The sequence below is a fragment of the Rhinatrema bivittatum genome, chromosome 3, assembly GCF_901001135.1.
Source record: "Rhinatrema bivittatum chromosome 3, aRhiBiv1.1, whole genome shotgun sequence".
NCBI classification, from domain to species: Eukaryota; Metazoa; Chordata; class Amphibia; order Gymnophiona; family Rhinatrematidae; genus Rhinatrema; species Rhinatrema bivittatum.
The window spans coordinates 237,410,671-237,426,449 of NC_042617.1; the positions used below are offsets into that span (position 1 = coordinate 237,410,671).

A 15,779-nucleotide genomic window follows, 5' to 3' on the forward strand; every position below is an offset into this window, starting at 1 on the left:
AGAGGATGTGGTTACAGCAATTAGTGTAACTGGGTTTAAAAAAGATTTGGCTAAGTTCCTAGATTATAAGTCCATAAATTGCTATTAATCATTAAGGAAAAGAAGCCTGGGATCTATTTGATGTTTGGGGTCATGCCAGGTACTTGTGACTTGGAATAGCCATTGTTGGACATAGGATGCTGGGCTTGATGGATCCCTGGTCTGACCAGGTATGGCATATCTTACATTCTTATGTTCTAACTGCCATTCTGTGCAGTTATTCCCAAGCTTTATGATAACCCAACATGTTTAATGGGTGATGAGCCTTCTTGAAAATTCTGATGGTGCTGCTTGATATGCTTTGCTTATAGTCTTGCCCGTAGAAGTAGTCCTGTGCTTTTTTCCCTTATGTCTGCATATCAGTACTCTCAACCATAAAAGTCAGAGCCCATATTGGTTGTCATCTGAATCCAATTCCCCTCCTCCCCACCATTGAAGCTGAGAGAAATGTTGCAGCTGCATCAAAAGCATCAAGGCTTATTGATTGTGGGTAGTAATCCCATGTCTTCTGTTAAGGGTGGTAACTGCCGCTCCATGCCGGTTTCCCCCATGCTTATCAGTACCCCAGACCATACATGTCAGGGCCCTCGTTTGTTGTTGTCTGAGTCCAATTCCCCCTTTCCCCTGCAGATGAAGCAGGGAGCAATATTGCAGTTGCATCAAAAGCATCAATGCTTATTGGTTAAGGGTAGTAATCTTCATGCCTTCTGTTAAGAGTAGTAACTGCTGCACCATCAAGTTACCCCATGCACCCTTTTCTTCAGTTCTGTCCTCTAGCCTTTAGGGATCCACAGTGTTTATCCCATGCCCCCTTGAATTATGTGACTGTTTTCATCTTCATCACCTCCTCCTGAAGGGCATTCCAGGCATCCACCACCCTCTCTATGCAGAAATATTCCCTAACATTAGTTCTGAGTCATCCCTCCTGGAATTTCATTTCATGACCCCTAGTTCTACTGATTCCTTGCACCATTAAAACCTTTCAGGTATCTGAAGATCTGTATCATATCTCCCCTGCACCTCCTCTTCCAGAGTGTACATATTCAGGAATACAGATGGAGCAGGAACAAGTCAGGAACCAGGAAAATGGAGGAAACGCAGGAACAAGCAGCTACGCACATGACTAGCATGGAGACCTGTTGCCAAGGCAAGGAAGCACTGGCTGGGCCCGGCCTTAAGTACCAGGACCCAGTGATGTCATCATCTGGGGCCGCGGGGTGGTTTTCCGCCATGGCCCCTGTAAAGGTAGAGCTGATGAGTGTGCGTGTGCCTAGGGAGGGGCGAGGCACGAGACAGCGGTGTCTCCATGAGGACCACATGGGGAGGCCCGCCGTGAAGTAGAGACATCTGCAGAGGAGCTGGGAGCAGTGGGAGTGGCCAGGACACGGAGGTGGCTGCCCACGGCCACAAGAGAAGCAGAACCAGGCACTGGAGCAGGCAAACAGGAGTAAGTTGGCCCAGCCGTGGGCCTGCCGGGGCCGGCACACGCAACACATAAGCTCTTTTGGATTACCATATCCCAGATGCATGACTCTGCACTTCTTGACAATGAATCCCAGCTGCCAAATCTTCTTCTTAAATCACTTTTCATTATCTTTACTCCTTCAGGCACGTCCACTTTATTGCAAATCTTAATATCATCCACAAATAGACAAACTTTACCTTGTATCCCTTTCGCAATGTTGCTCACCTGTGGCATTCCACTTACTATGGCTCTCCCTTCAAAGTAGGTTCCATTTACAATTACACGTTGTCTCCTATCAGGCAAACAGTTTGTAATCCATGCCACCACTTTGGCGCTCACTCCTAAGCTTCTCATTTTATTCACAAGCCTCCTATATGGGACTGTATCAAAAGCTTTGCTGAAATATGAAATATAATATTATTTATCATCTAAGTTATCTTTTAAAAGCTCACTTTATAGACATATCAAGAAATTCTACATTGCTAAAAATATGTTATTTTAGCTCTCAAACAGGCCGATACAGTAAAGTGCGCAGGAGAACCGGCGTTCCGAGACGAGCGCCCGCGCTCTCAACGAGTGGCCAGGTACCTCTCCTGGGTGCGTGATTCAGTATTCAAATGAGGGCCCGCGCTAATAAGGAGGCGCTAGGGATACTAGCGCATCCCTAGCGCCTCCTTATTGGCAGAAGCGGCGGCTGTCAGCGGGTTTGACAGCCGATGCTTAATTTTACCGTTGTCGGTTGTCGAACCCGCTGACAGCCACAGGTTAGGAAAATGGATGCCGGCAAAATTGAGCGTTCGTTTTCCAACCCGTGGGCAGATTTTTTTTTTTTTTTTTAAGATTTTTATTTTTTTTATTTTGGGAGCCTCCGACTTAATATCGCTATGATATTAAGTCGGAGGGTGTACAGAAACTTAGTTTTTTTCTGCTTTTCTGTACACTTGCCTGGGGCTAACGGTGCGCTCGACCTGAGCGCACCGTTAGCCCTATTGGTCAATGCACAGACATTGGTCGATGTGTTCATTTCTGACCATGCCTGCATATGGGGAAAAAATGCTGATTTGTGTAACATCCACTCAAAGTGCAATTCTCAGAAACATGCCTAGATTTCTTTTCAGACAAGGCCGATGGCATTCAAAGGATTTAAAACACTTTAAAAAAAGAGCTTAATTGAGCAGGTCATTTTGAGTTTTTAATCCTGTGAGGAATTTGTCAAATTATTCAACATACAATGTTTGAACACTACAAGTGACTCACAATCCTTTTCTAAGGTAAAAATGTCTCAGCTGTTTAGAACAATGGAGTAACTATTTCCTAGTTTATTGTTTGGTTTTGTCATGTGTAGTGATCAGGGAACCGGTTCACAAATCTAGTCCTATGTCATAAAAGAAATTAGAAGAGAAGCTTGCAATAGCATAAGAAGTGCCATGCTGCTTCAGAATAAGGTCCATCGAGCCCAGCATTCTGTCTCTGACAGTGGCCAGTCCAGGTCACTTCAGATCCCCCGTAGTCGATCTGTATTTTGTGTCTCATAAGAACATATGATTTGCCATACTGGGTCAGAGCAAAGGTCCATCAATCTCAGTATCCTGTTTCAAATAGAGGCCAATCCGGGTCACAAGTATCTGGCAGGATTCCAAAATGTTGATAGATTCCACACTGCTTATCCCAAGAATAAGCAATGGATTTCCCTAAGCTCATCTTAATAATAGTTTAAGGTCTTTTCTTCTAGGAACTTGTCCAAACCTTTTTTTAAACCCACCTACACTAATAGCTTTTACCACATCCTCTGGCAACAAATTCCAGAGTTTAATTATGTGTTGAATAAAAAAATATTTTCTTCTATCGTCACCGGCAGGAGCATCGAAGAAACTGGTCATCAAACCTCGCCGGGAGCACCAGGGCAGCAGTGACCGCCCGTCACCGACTCCATCTAGGGCATCAATATCATCTTCCTTGATGCCGGAGAAAGACCAGACCGAGCACCAAGGGAAGCACCGACACCGGCAACTCCCGGTGCTGGCACCGACACCGCATCGGCCTCGATGGCTATTGAGTTGATTGAGAAGAGGACACGGGTAGAGGAGCCTTTAACCCCCTCTCCACCTGAGAAACCAAGGCGATCCCCACCGATATCGGTGCTGGGTACTGAGCTCCCACAAGTTCCTGTGGAGGTGCCAGTAGTGCCTAGCCTGCCTCTCCCTATAGCTGCGATACCTATACCAGCTTTCAGGGAGGAACTGGATGGTTTTATCCGCCAGGCAGTGCTCGATGCTCTCCGAGACTTACAACCATCAATGCCGGCCCCCATACCGACACCGACACCGGAGCCATCGATATTTGCACCGTTGCTAACCTGATTAGATGCACTCATCAATGCCCTTTTGACACAATCCAGGCCACCGTTGCCAAAGCAACCTGCAAAGCCTCTTAAAGCTCCGATTCCAATTCCGGGGTCCTCAGAAGATGAAGGCAGGACTCCAGTCCACTTTCAACACCGATTCCACCGATGCCGGAACCGATGCCTGGTCCTTCAGGGCTCTCGGGACCAAGAGGCACACGTTTTCCCTCGATGCCTTCGGTGCCACCGCATCTTCCATCGAGGCCATCGAAGGATCCATCGGTGTTAACACATCCTACAGTACCAACCTTCTTCCCTCCCTCAGGATCTCGACTTGAGACCCTTTCTGATACATGGGAAGATGTTGACACCGACACATCCACGGAGGTCATCTTATCAGAACCATCTCCTCCGGAAGAAAGGAGAAAATCTCCCCCAGAAGACCTCTCCTTTGCCAATTTTGAAAGGGAGATGTCAGAGACAATCCCCTTTGACCTGATTACAGAGGAGTACACACGCCATAAAACATTGGAAGTTCTCCAATTTGTTGATGCTCTGAAAGAAGTTATGGCTATCCCTGTCCACAAAGTGCTAGTGGATCTCTAGTATCGTCTCTGGAAGCATCCTTGTACTATCCAGCCAGGGAATAAGAGATCAGATGCAACTTATCTGGTACAACATATTCCTGGATTCCAAAAGCCACAACTACCTCATCAGTCCATGGTAGTTGAGTCCGCACAGAAGAAGGCCAGATGACTGCAACCTCACTCTTCAATATTTCCTTGTAAAGACCAAAAATTCCTTGACATTTTGGGTCACAAGATGTTTCAGGGCTCTATGCTAGTGTCACACTGTTGCATACGTCGGTCTTCGACGGCTTCGCCCCGCCTACTTCTCTCTACTCTCGGCTCCTCCCGCTCACCTTAGACTGATGGCCGCCATGGCATCTGCTTGCCATCCTCTCCGGCGTCCCCGGACCGGCTTTGGTGCTGCCTCCCGCCATTCTCCTTCAAGGTACCTCTAGGGCGCGTGTGCAATCCGCCCTCATCTTTAACTCTCCGTTGGCGCGAACCTCAGGGGCGTCCCCCTGTTCTGACGTCACGACTTCCAGGTATATCTGACTACAGTATTTGCTAGCTCATTGAGTTAGCAACAGGATTCAAACGGATGGGATTTGCTCTCCGTTCCTAAGCTACTCTGCCACTCCAGCGCTATCTGGAACTCTTATTACCCTTCGGGGTTTCTAATGGTGTACCCGCTCCTCAGGGACCTCTCTGCTTCTTTCAGGTGTTATCAGGAAACCGGTACTCGCTCCTCGAGGGCACATGTTCCCTGTATCGCTGCCTGCAACCTCTATCCTTCTACTTGGAAGAACTAACTACAGTTACCATTAGTGAGTACAGAAACCATCTCTCTCCACAGTACTGCTTCACTGGAATCAGGTGCTCGCTCCTCGAGGGTCTGCTCTCTGCTCCGGTGCCAGACCTCTCGTCCAGTGGAATCTCTGTTACTGCTAAGTGAGTACAATGCTACTGAGTCTCTCTGCTCTAAGGGATCAGGTTCTCGCTCCTCGAGGGCCTGCTCTCCCTGTCTCGGAGCTTCTCCTATTTCTACATTGGGACTCTGAATGTTTATCTTATTGTGTGCTCATAGTTCTCAGTCTCTTTCCACTACAGCACTGTCTTGCAGAGGATCCACTGTTCCTGCGTTTTGTGGGAGACGTGCCCAGCCAGGCTCTACAACCACTACTCACTACTGCCACCTCTGGTGGTTACTTAAACTGTCTAATAAAAGATTCAAATCTGTGTTTGTCTGTCTGGAGTCTAGCCTGACACCGTAGTCCCTCATGGGACTGTCCCCCGTGGGCATGTTTAGCTGCCACAGTGTCCAAGGATCCACCCAAACACCATTAACCATAGCACACGCATAGCTGCATACCAACTTTACATGGCACAGTATCAAAGGAATCTCTGGAAGCAGGTTCAGGGAATAGCCAACTCTCTTCCCCAACAACAGCAAGATAGTCTCAATGCCATCCTACAGAAAGGCCTTGAGGCTGATTTGCCATGTACCTGTGAAAACCTATTTGGAGACAAGATACAAGATGCAGTGGCTCAACTAAAATTCCATAATGAGACCCTGTGGACTTATCCACAGTTACTACTGAGGCCCCTTCCTCTGCAAGAAGATCCACGAGAAGGGACCCTAGAAAGCCATTTTATCTCCCACACAGATACTACTCACCTACGTCTCATGTGAGGCCAACCAGGCTGTCTCAGAGAGTACATCCTCAACAGCCCAAAACATCCAGGCCTCAGCCACCACCTCAAACAGGCCCAGCCTCTGGATTTTGAAACCTATCCAGAGAACAGCAGCCGCTCCACATTTCCAAATCCAGATTTGCCAGTAGGAGGTCGAATTCACCACTTCATAACAAACTGGCTCAACATTACCACAGACCAATGGGTTCTAGGGATGTGAATCGTGTGCCCTATCGTCTTAACGATTGAAATCATCTGGCAGGAGAAGAAAATCGTGTTTGGCACGATTTTTTAGTTAAAAAATCGTTAAAAATCGTTTTTTCCGATTAGTGCGCACTAACTCCCAGTTAGTGCGCACTAACTGAAAATGATACAATTTGACACTTTTCAGGTCAGTTAAGATCAGTTTAGGAATGAATATGTATTCCTATTGGCTGCCCTCTTATTTATTCATGTTACCAAGGTTCCCACTGACAGTATATGGGGGATGGGAAATGGAAACAGTTGGTAGCTTGACAAAACAAGTAATGTGATCAGTCAATGTGACTAGAACTTGTGCCCTAACCCTGATACCAGGGGTGTTGTGATCTTCCTGCACACAGTGCCCTAACCCTGGCACCAGGGGTGTTGTGATCTTCATGTACACAGTGCCCTATCCCTATTAATACCAGGAGTGTTGTGATCTTCCTGCACACAGTGCCCTATCCCTATTAATACCAGGAGTGTTGTGATCTTCCTGCACACAGTGCCCTAACCCTGATACCAGGGGTGTTGTGATCTTCTTGCACACAGTGCCCTATCCCTATTAATACCAGGAGTGTTGTGATCTTCCTGCACACAGTGCCCTATCCCTATTAATACCAGGAGTGTTGTGATCTTCCTGCACACAGTGCCCTAGCTGGAGTCAGTGTGTGCAGTAAAGGAGATCTACCTTGTCCCCAAGCTGGAATCAATGTGTGCAGTAAAGGAGACCTGCCTTTTCCACAGCTGGAGTCAGTGTGTGCAGTAAAGGAGACCTGCCTTTTCCACAGCTGGAGTCAGTGTGTGCAGTAAAGGAGACCTGCCTTGTCCCCAAGCTGGAGTCAGTGTGTGCAGTAAAGGAGATCTACCTTGTCCCCAAGCTGGAATCAATGTGTGCAGTAAAGGAGACCTGCCTTTTCCACAGCTGGAGTCAGTGTGTGCAGTAAAGGAGACCTGCCTTGTCCCCAAGCTGGAGTCAGTGTGTGCAGAAAAGGTGACCTGTCTTTTCCCCAAGCTGGAATCAATGTGTGCAGTAAAGGAGACCTGCCTTTTCCACAGCTGGAGTCAGTGTGTGCAGTAAAGGAGACCTGCCTTGTCCCCAAGCTGGAGTCAGTGTGTGCAGTAAAGGAGATAGACCTTGTCCCCAAGCTGGAATCAATGTGTGCAGTAAAGGAGACCTGCCTTTTCCACAGCTGGAGTCAGTGTGTGCAGTAAAGGAGACCTGCCTTTTCCACAGCTGGAGTCAGTGTGTGCAGTAAAGGAGACCTGTGCACACATAATGCAATGCACAGGAAGCAATGATGTGACTGCTGGAGTGGTGCACTGCCTGCCTACCTAGGCTTGAATATATTAATGCTGCAGTACTAATAAAAATAAATTATAATTCTGCTAAAATGCCACTAGCCTCACCAGTTACACTAGGCTAGTAGCCTAGTTAGACATTCACCACCACCTAATAATAATTAATTATTAATTCAGTGATATAATAAATAATTTAAAAAAAATTGAGTAGGTTAATATAATAGATGACTGTGGTAGATTGAATAAAGATCTGATGTTTCTGCTCTTCTCACACCAAACAAAAGCAACACACAAGCAGAGAAGCCCTTCTTATAAAGCTGAGCTAGTGAGTTAAGTAGGAGGAAAAGTAAACATACTGGTGGCCAGTGTGGCTACTTAAAAAATACACTTACCAACAATCAATTACCACATATATTTGAACTGTGTAGTTCCAGCCAGGACCACCTTTCTAAAATGCACAGTGATTGGCAAATTCAACATGCACTAGCATTTCACGTGCCTACTATCAAAAATAATAAACAAACAAGTTCTAGTCACATGAGTGATGATCATCACATTACTTTTTTTGTCAAGCTTCCAACTGTTTCCATTTCACATCCCCCCAACCATTACCTCAATGGGAACCTTGGTAACATCAATAGATAAGAGCACAGCCAGCCAATAGGAATACATATTCATTCCTAAGTGACCTTTACTGACCTGGGAAGTGTCAACACTTTGTTTCATTTTCTGTTGGTGTTCGTGAGTTTCCAGTTCCATTTCCCATCCCTCCAACCATCACCTCAGTGGGAACCTTGGTAACATCAATAGATAAGAGGGCAGCCAGCCAATAGGAATACATATTCATTCCTAACTGACCTTCACTGACCTGGAAAGTGTCAATTTGTATCATTTTCTGTTAGTGCGCACTAACGGGAGTTAGTGCGCACTAACACGATTTAACGATTTTTAACGATAAATCGTTAGAATTTCTATTGTATTGTGTTCTATAACGATTTAAGACGATATTAACATTATCGGACGATAATTTTAATCGTTGAAAAACGATTCACATCCCTAATGGGTTCTATCCATCATAACCCAGGGATACCATCTAAACTTCCTCATGGGACCCCTGGATTCACCACCCAATCTACTGTGGATGCAAAAAGATCACACAATTCTTCTACAGTCAGAAATGTCCACCCTTCTGGGTGCCAGGGCTGTGGAACCCATTCCCCGGGCACAGCAGGGCAGAGGGTTGTACTCCTGCTATTTTCTCATTTCAAAGAAATCAGGTGGCCTCCACTCCATCTTAGATTGCTGCAATCTCAACAAATTTCTACGAAAAGAAAAATTCAGGATGGTGTCCTTGGGCACCACGGTCCTCCTTCTACAAAACAGAGATTGGCTCTGTTCTCTGGATCTTCAAGATGCTTACGCTCACATTCCAATATTCCCACATCACCGCAAATACCTGCGTTTCCTAGTAGGACATCAACATTATCAGTACTGGGTTCTGCCTTTCGGTCTTGCCTCGGCACCCCATGTATTTACAAAGTGCCTAGCATCTATGCAAGAAAAGCATACACATCTTTCCTTACCTGGATGATTGGCTCATCAAGAGTCAATCCAAGCAAGGAGCTCTCGATACTCTCGAGCTCACCATCAGTCTGCTACACTTGTTGGGATTTCTCATCAACTACCAAAAATCTCACCTGGCTCCATTTCAGCTCCTTACTTTCATCAGAGCAGATTTAGACACCACAGTCGCAAAGGCCTTCCTGCCCAATGACTGCACAGTCACACTCTCCAAGCTAACTTTGTCTCTGCGCACAAAAGAATCAACCTCAGCCCATCAATTCCTAACCTTACTGGGCCACTCGTCACTCCTATGGCTAGACTGGCCATGAGAATCACTCAATGGACTTTGAAATCTCAGTGGCTCCAAGCCACTCAACCTCTTTCATCCCAGATTCAAATAACCCACCAGCTACGTTTATCACTTCTCTGGTGGACAAACAAAGCCAACTTGCTGACAGGTCTACCCTTCCAGCAACTAATTCCACAAGTGGCGTTAACCACAGACGCATCCAACTTGGGTTGGGGAACTCATGTGAGCAACCTCCAAACTCAAAGTAATTGGACACAGCTCAAAGCAACATTTCAGATCAACTTCCTAGAGCTTCAAGCTATAGGGTATGCTCTATATGCATTCAAGGACTGCCTTTCACACAAGACTGTTGTTATATAAACAGACAACACAGTGGCAATGTGGTACTTGAACAAGCAGGGCGGCACAGGCTCTTATCTCCTCTGCCAAGAAGCCACTCAGATCTGGGCCTGGGCCCTTGCATACTCCATAAGAACATAAGAAATTGTCATGCTGGGTCAGACCAAGGGTCCATCAAGCCCAGCATCCTGTTTCCAACAGTGGCCAAACCAGGCCACAAGAACCTGGCAATTACCCAAACACTAAGAAGATCCCATGCTACTGATACAATTAATAGCAGTGGCTATTCCCTAAGTATGCCTGCCACTTATCTGGCAGGCATGCAGAACATAGTAGCAGATCGCCTCAGCCGACAGTTCCATCCGTACGAGTGGTCTCTGGATCCTGTGGTAATGACCAGAATCTTCCAACGCTGGGGTCAACCAACAATAGACTTCTTTGCATCCGAACTGAATCACAAAGTGGACAGATTCTGCTCACTGCACAGGAAACAAAACAAGTTAGCCATGGATGCCTTCGCTTGCCCCTGGAACACAGGCCTCCTATATGCGTATCCCCCGATACCGCTGATAGCCAAAACTGTCGTGAAGCGACAACAGGACAAAGGGTCAGTGATACTCATAGCCCCGTACTGGCCTCAACAAATCTGGTTTCCCATGCTTCTCGATCAGAGAACCCATTCACCTGGGTTCACTCACCTGGGTTCACTCTCTCATAACTCAGAACAAGGCATGTTACGCCATCCGAACCTTCAGACCCTATCCCTCACAGCCTGGTTGTTGAAAGCGTGATCCTGCAACGGCTCAACCTTTCAACTGATGTATCTCAAGTGCTTGTAGCCTCACAAAAGCCTTCCACATGAAAATCCTATAATTCTAAGTGGAATAGATTTACCATATGGTGCATGCAAAAAGGTGTCAACCCTTTTTCCTGCCCCACTCCATCTCTATTAGACTCTCTCTGCACCTTTCAGACTCTGGTCTCCAGACTTCTTCGGTGAGGGTACACCTGAGTGCCATCTCAGCATACCACAAAGGAGTTGGGTATGCCTCGGTAACAGCACAACCCCTTGTCAGTAGGTTATGAGGGGCCTACTACAACTCAAGCCCCCTCTACGGCCACCGGTCACTGAATGGGACCTGAATATAGTACTTACAAGGCTCATGCGCTCCCCATTTGAGCCTTTGCACTCCTGCGATGTTAAATTTCTTACATGGAAAGTTCTCTTCCTAGTAGCCATTACATCTGCTCGAACCGTTAGTGAGTTACAAGCACTTGTCACATACTCACCCTATACCAGGTTCCTACATGATCGAGTGGTCCTACATCACCCTAAATTCCTTCCTAAGGTGGTTACTGACTTCCACTTGAATCAGTCTATAGTCTTGCCCACCTTTTTCCCAAGGCCTCACTCTCACCAGGGCGAGAGGGTTTTACACACTTTGGACTGTAAATGTGCACTTGCATCTTACCTAGACTGCAGTCCATAGGAAATCCACCCAACTCTTTGTTTGTTTCGATAAAAACAAACCAGGAGTTGCAATGTTCCACAGTTGTACACTGTTGGTCCAAACAAATATGAGTCAGCCTGTAGCTTGCTAATCACCCACGTGTGAGGACTACCATCTTGCTTCTCCTGGGAGAAAGCAGAGTTGCTTACCTGTAACAGATGTTCTCCCAGAAAACAAAGAGGTAGGCGATCTATGATAGCCGTCAGGTAAACAAAACAAAATAGATGCCTTGATCTTTTTCCAAATTTTATTCATGCAGAGATGTATTCATAAAATTGCCTGACTCAGGCCGAGTTTCGCAGCTCAATAGCCGCTGCCTCAGGGGCTCAATCACTCAAATCATGATGTTGTTTCTTCCTGTGATCAAAAAATATATATCAGCAGTACATGAACAACGTAACTTAGAAGGGTTTATCTCACGAACCGGCGTTCATACCGCAGTCTCCGCTCTTATCAGATCTGTTTAACAGATGTTCTCCCAGGACAGCAGGATATAGTCCTCACGAAACCCACCTGCCACCCCGCGGAGTTGGGTTCGAAACATTTTATTTTATTTTTTCGCTCGCACTTTTTGCTACAAATGAGACTGAAGGGAGACCCCTGTGGCTACAGGGATTATGGCATGCTGGCATGCTCAGTGTGCCAGTCAAAAGTTCTAGAAACTTTGACAGAAAAGTTTTCTGTGATAGGGTTCCGTCCAGTGACATCACCCACATGTGAGGACTACATCCTGCTGTCCTGGGAGAACACCCGTTACAGGTAAGCAACTCTGCTCTCTCCAAAGAAAATGATAATATGAATATTTTAAAAAGATTTGGAATTTGTATGGAGGTCAATTCTCATAGGGTTTAAGTGCCTAACTGAGTTAGGTGCTTAAATTGCCCCTTTTAAAATTTACTAGGGCTGAGTACCTAAATTTAGGGGCCTATTTTCAGTAGGCACCCAAATACTGGACCATAAAAAGTTGGTGGGGCTGGGGAGTGCAGAATGATGAATCCTGCGCTACAGGGGGGTGAAGCAGGGGGCAGTCGGGCGATAGCCTGCAGCTGGGCGCACCATTATTGCCAGCAGTGGTGTCGCTGCCGATTACCATAATTTCCTCCCTCACTCCACCCCGACTCCTCCCCTCCCCCTAATTTAAATCTTACCGCCGTGATAAGGGCCTATCGTGGCTTGGAAAATAACCCTTAAATTCCTACATTTAGGTGAGTGAAAACAAGCAGGTGTAAAAGTAGGTGCCTCAGTGTTAGGTGCCTAAATTTAATAAATATTCAGCCTAAAATTTAGGTGCTCTGTTTCACTGAAATTTCACCAAATTTTAGGTCCCTAAAATGAAGGTTCTTAGATTAGGCAGTCAGCATTCTTTGAATTCTGGCCTGACACTTCTTTCCAGTAGGCGAATAATTCAGATCATACTTTGACAAGAGGTTAAATTAGTTGAATGGTATGACAGGTTGAAGCTGATTGAATCGGGTTTCACCCCAGTCAAGGAGAAACACAAAAATGTATATCTCACAAAAATAACTGTAAATAACAGGAAGGATTTATAGAAGAGCGAAAAGGGAAGAAGAAAATAGAAATATCTAAAAGACTGTATTCACAAATGCTCACTGTCTAGGTAATACAATCCTAGACTTGCAAACCATAATGGCAGCAGAAGATTTAGGCATTTTCTTCTGTTAGAGATGTCATTCAATGAGTCTCATGACTTGGATATAACCATACCAGACCATAATCTGTTCGGGAAGGACTGGATTTGCAGAAAAGGTGGAGGCACAATACTTTATGTAAAACAATCATATTAAGGCAACTGAAATGCAGGAGGCATAGCAAATAGAAGGCGGCATTGTGGGTTACCTAGGAAAAGTGATTATAGCACTTCCATTTTCGGCAGTGCAATCTACTCACTTCTGGCACAGGAAAAATGCTGGATAGAGATTTAGTCAAAGATATCCATAAAACTGCAATAAAGAAAAAAAGTGTTACTACTGGGAGATTTTAATCTGCTGGATGATGATTGGGGCATCCTATTTGCAGAAACAGTTGTAAAGATATCCTTGAATATCAGGTGCAAAGTACATGAGCGCTTTAATGCACACACTTTGCAACTATGCAGGTAGTTTCATCAAAAATTCGCAGAAGTTATGCATGTTAAAAGCACTCAAGTAGTTTGCAATGATGCAGGCTGTCTGAAAATTGCCCCCAGTGTCTTGACATTGATACCAGTTGTACTTTTTCACATTAATTTGTATCCTTTGTTTTAAAGTCCCAATTTAAGGCAATATGATTTGGTCTTTTTTTGGTTGTATTTGTTTAATAAATTTTCAGATTGTGAATTTATATTAGCTTTGAAAATTTAATACATTTAAATGTTTGACCAAAAAAAATGTAGCAAGCATGAGAACAAATATTTAGCCTTAGTCAAAACTGAAATCACACACAAGAGCTTTAATAGATGAGAAACCAAGGGGCGGATTTTCAGAGCCCTGCTCGCGTAAATCCGCCCAAAACCGGGCGGATTTACGCGAGCAGGGCCCTGCGCGCCGGGAAGCCTATTTTACATAGGCCTCCCGGCGCGCGCAGAGCCCCGGGACTCGCGTAAGTCCCGGGGTTCTCGGAGGGGGGCGTGTCTGGGGCGTGTCGGGGGGCGGGCCCGGTCGTCGCGGCGTTCCGGGGGCGTGTCGGCAGCGTTTTGGGGGCGGGTACGGGGGGCGTGGCTACGGCCCGGGGGCGTGGCCGCGCCCTCCGTACCCGCCCCCAGGTCGCGGCCCGGCGCGCAGCAGGCCCGCTGGCGCGCGGGGATTTACGTCTCCCTCCGGGAGGCGTAAATCCCCCGACAAAGGTAAGGGGGGGGTGTAGACAGGGCCGGGTGGGTGGGTTAGGTAGGGGAAGGGAGGGTAAGGTGAGGGGAGGGCAAAGGAAAGTTCCCTCCGAGGCCGCTCCGATTTCGGAGCGGCCTTGGAGGGAACGGGGGGAGGCAGCGCGGCTCGGCGCGCGCAGGCTATACAAAATCGATAGCCTTGCGCGCGCCGATCCAGGATTTTAGTGGATACGCGCGGCTCCGCGCGTATCTACTAAAATCCAGCGTACTTTTGCTTGAGTCTGATGCGCAAGCAAAAGTAGGCTGATCGCGCTTCTTTTAAAATCTACCCCACAGAGTATAAACTTTCATTACTTTTTTATGTCAGGGTTGAGGCTGTTAACCTGAGTTTTTCCGCAAACTTTAGTGAGTCTCACTGTCTCGTACAGTAACTAAAACCTACTTCACATAAACAGAAGAATGCACTTTTAAGTCTTCTTAAGCATGTTCAAGTACTCCTTCCTGCTGCACTTGAGATGGTAGAAAGAATGAATTGTGTCTCTTGATGTTTTGTTTTCCCAATCAGATTCTTTCAATATTTGCATTGCAATACAGAAGAATGCTCAGAGAAAGTTGACCATTGCTGGCGTGAGTTGGTTTCATCATCAGCCCCAGAGCTGCTTCTGCTGCTTCTAGCTGTTTAGGGTAGACATACCTGCCAGACTGGAACAGGTTTTTCAGTTTATGTCCATGTAGGTGTGTCCATGCATAGTAGAACATTTTAAACTTTGATGCATACTAAGACAGCTGCTCAGACACAGGGGACTAGGCAAAGTGGAAACATTTGCAGTTTGGACAGAGGAAAAATGGGATCACAAGGTATCCAGATTCCTGGCTCCTTTGAAGTACCTGATATACCCAGTGGACTGGAAATTTTAAGAAAGTTACCATATGCTTTCATTCTCCCAGAAGTGGTAAGTACAGCATATGTTTCAGTAATAAAATGGATATCAATTACAATTTTGACCCTAGAACATCAGAAAACAAAAACTTTCCTAGAAGCCGAATATAAAAGTATGTGACATGCAAAAATAATTCAAAGCAATGTGTCACTGCAGTGATTTATTCAATTAGTTTTCACTTGTTCTATTAATTAGTTATCTATTCTTCAATTATTTAACACATATCAGCAAATCTGGTTATAGTTATCTAGCATTTGTAATGTATTCCATCAAGTTTAATATGGGGTTTTTTGCCAATGCACTTACTTTGTACAGTTGGTATTGCTATTTGAATATCCTGCTATGGGCACTTATTTTCACTAGCAGGTAGAAAAAGGAATATTGTAGCTGAAATACCAAGTGCCAGATGTTAGTGTTCTACCATGAATGCTTAATTTTTATCCCTGAAACTTAGGCTTTCCTAAACTTAGAGATTATTTCTTGGTATTGCAAAAGGAGCCAGTAAGAAAAGTAGCTTGGAGTTCCAGCTGGGCGACAAGAATTGCCAAATAATAATCCCTGAATTTAGGGAGTGCTACTGATACTGTAACTAGACAAAAACTTTGTAGTTACATAGAGAAATGAGTGAATTTAGTGAATGTTGCAT

The 15,779-nt window shown here is 45.6% G+C and overlaps 1 protein-coding gene across 1 annotated transcript in view; it reads left to right on the plus strand.

The window, feature by feature from the left end:
* Nucleotides 1–14,855: 14,855 nt before the first annotated feature.
* MALL (mal, T cell differentiation protein like) overlaps nucleotides 14,856–15,779 on the plus strand; it is a 57,407-nt gene continuing 56,483 nt past the window's right edge. Inside the window, exon 1 of the mRNA XM_029594334.1 lies at nucleotides 14,856–15,145. Within this exon, the coding sequence (XP_029450194.1) occupies nucleotides 14,963–15,145 (183 nt within the window). The 5' untranslated portion in view covers nucleotides 14,856–14,962. The remainder of the gene's footprint in view (nucleotides 15,146–15,779) is intronic.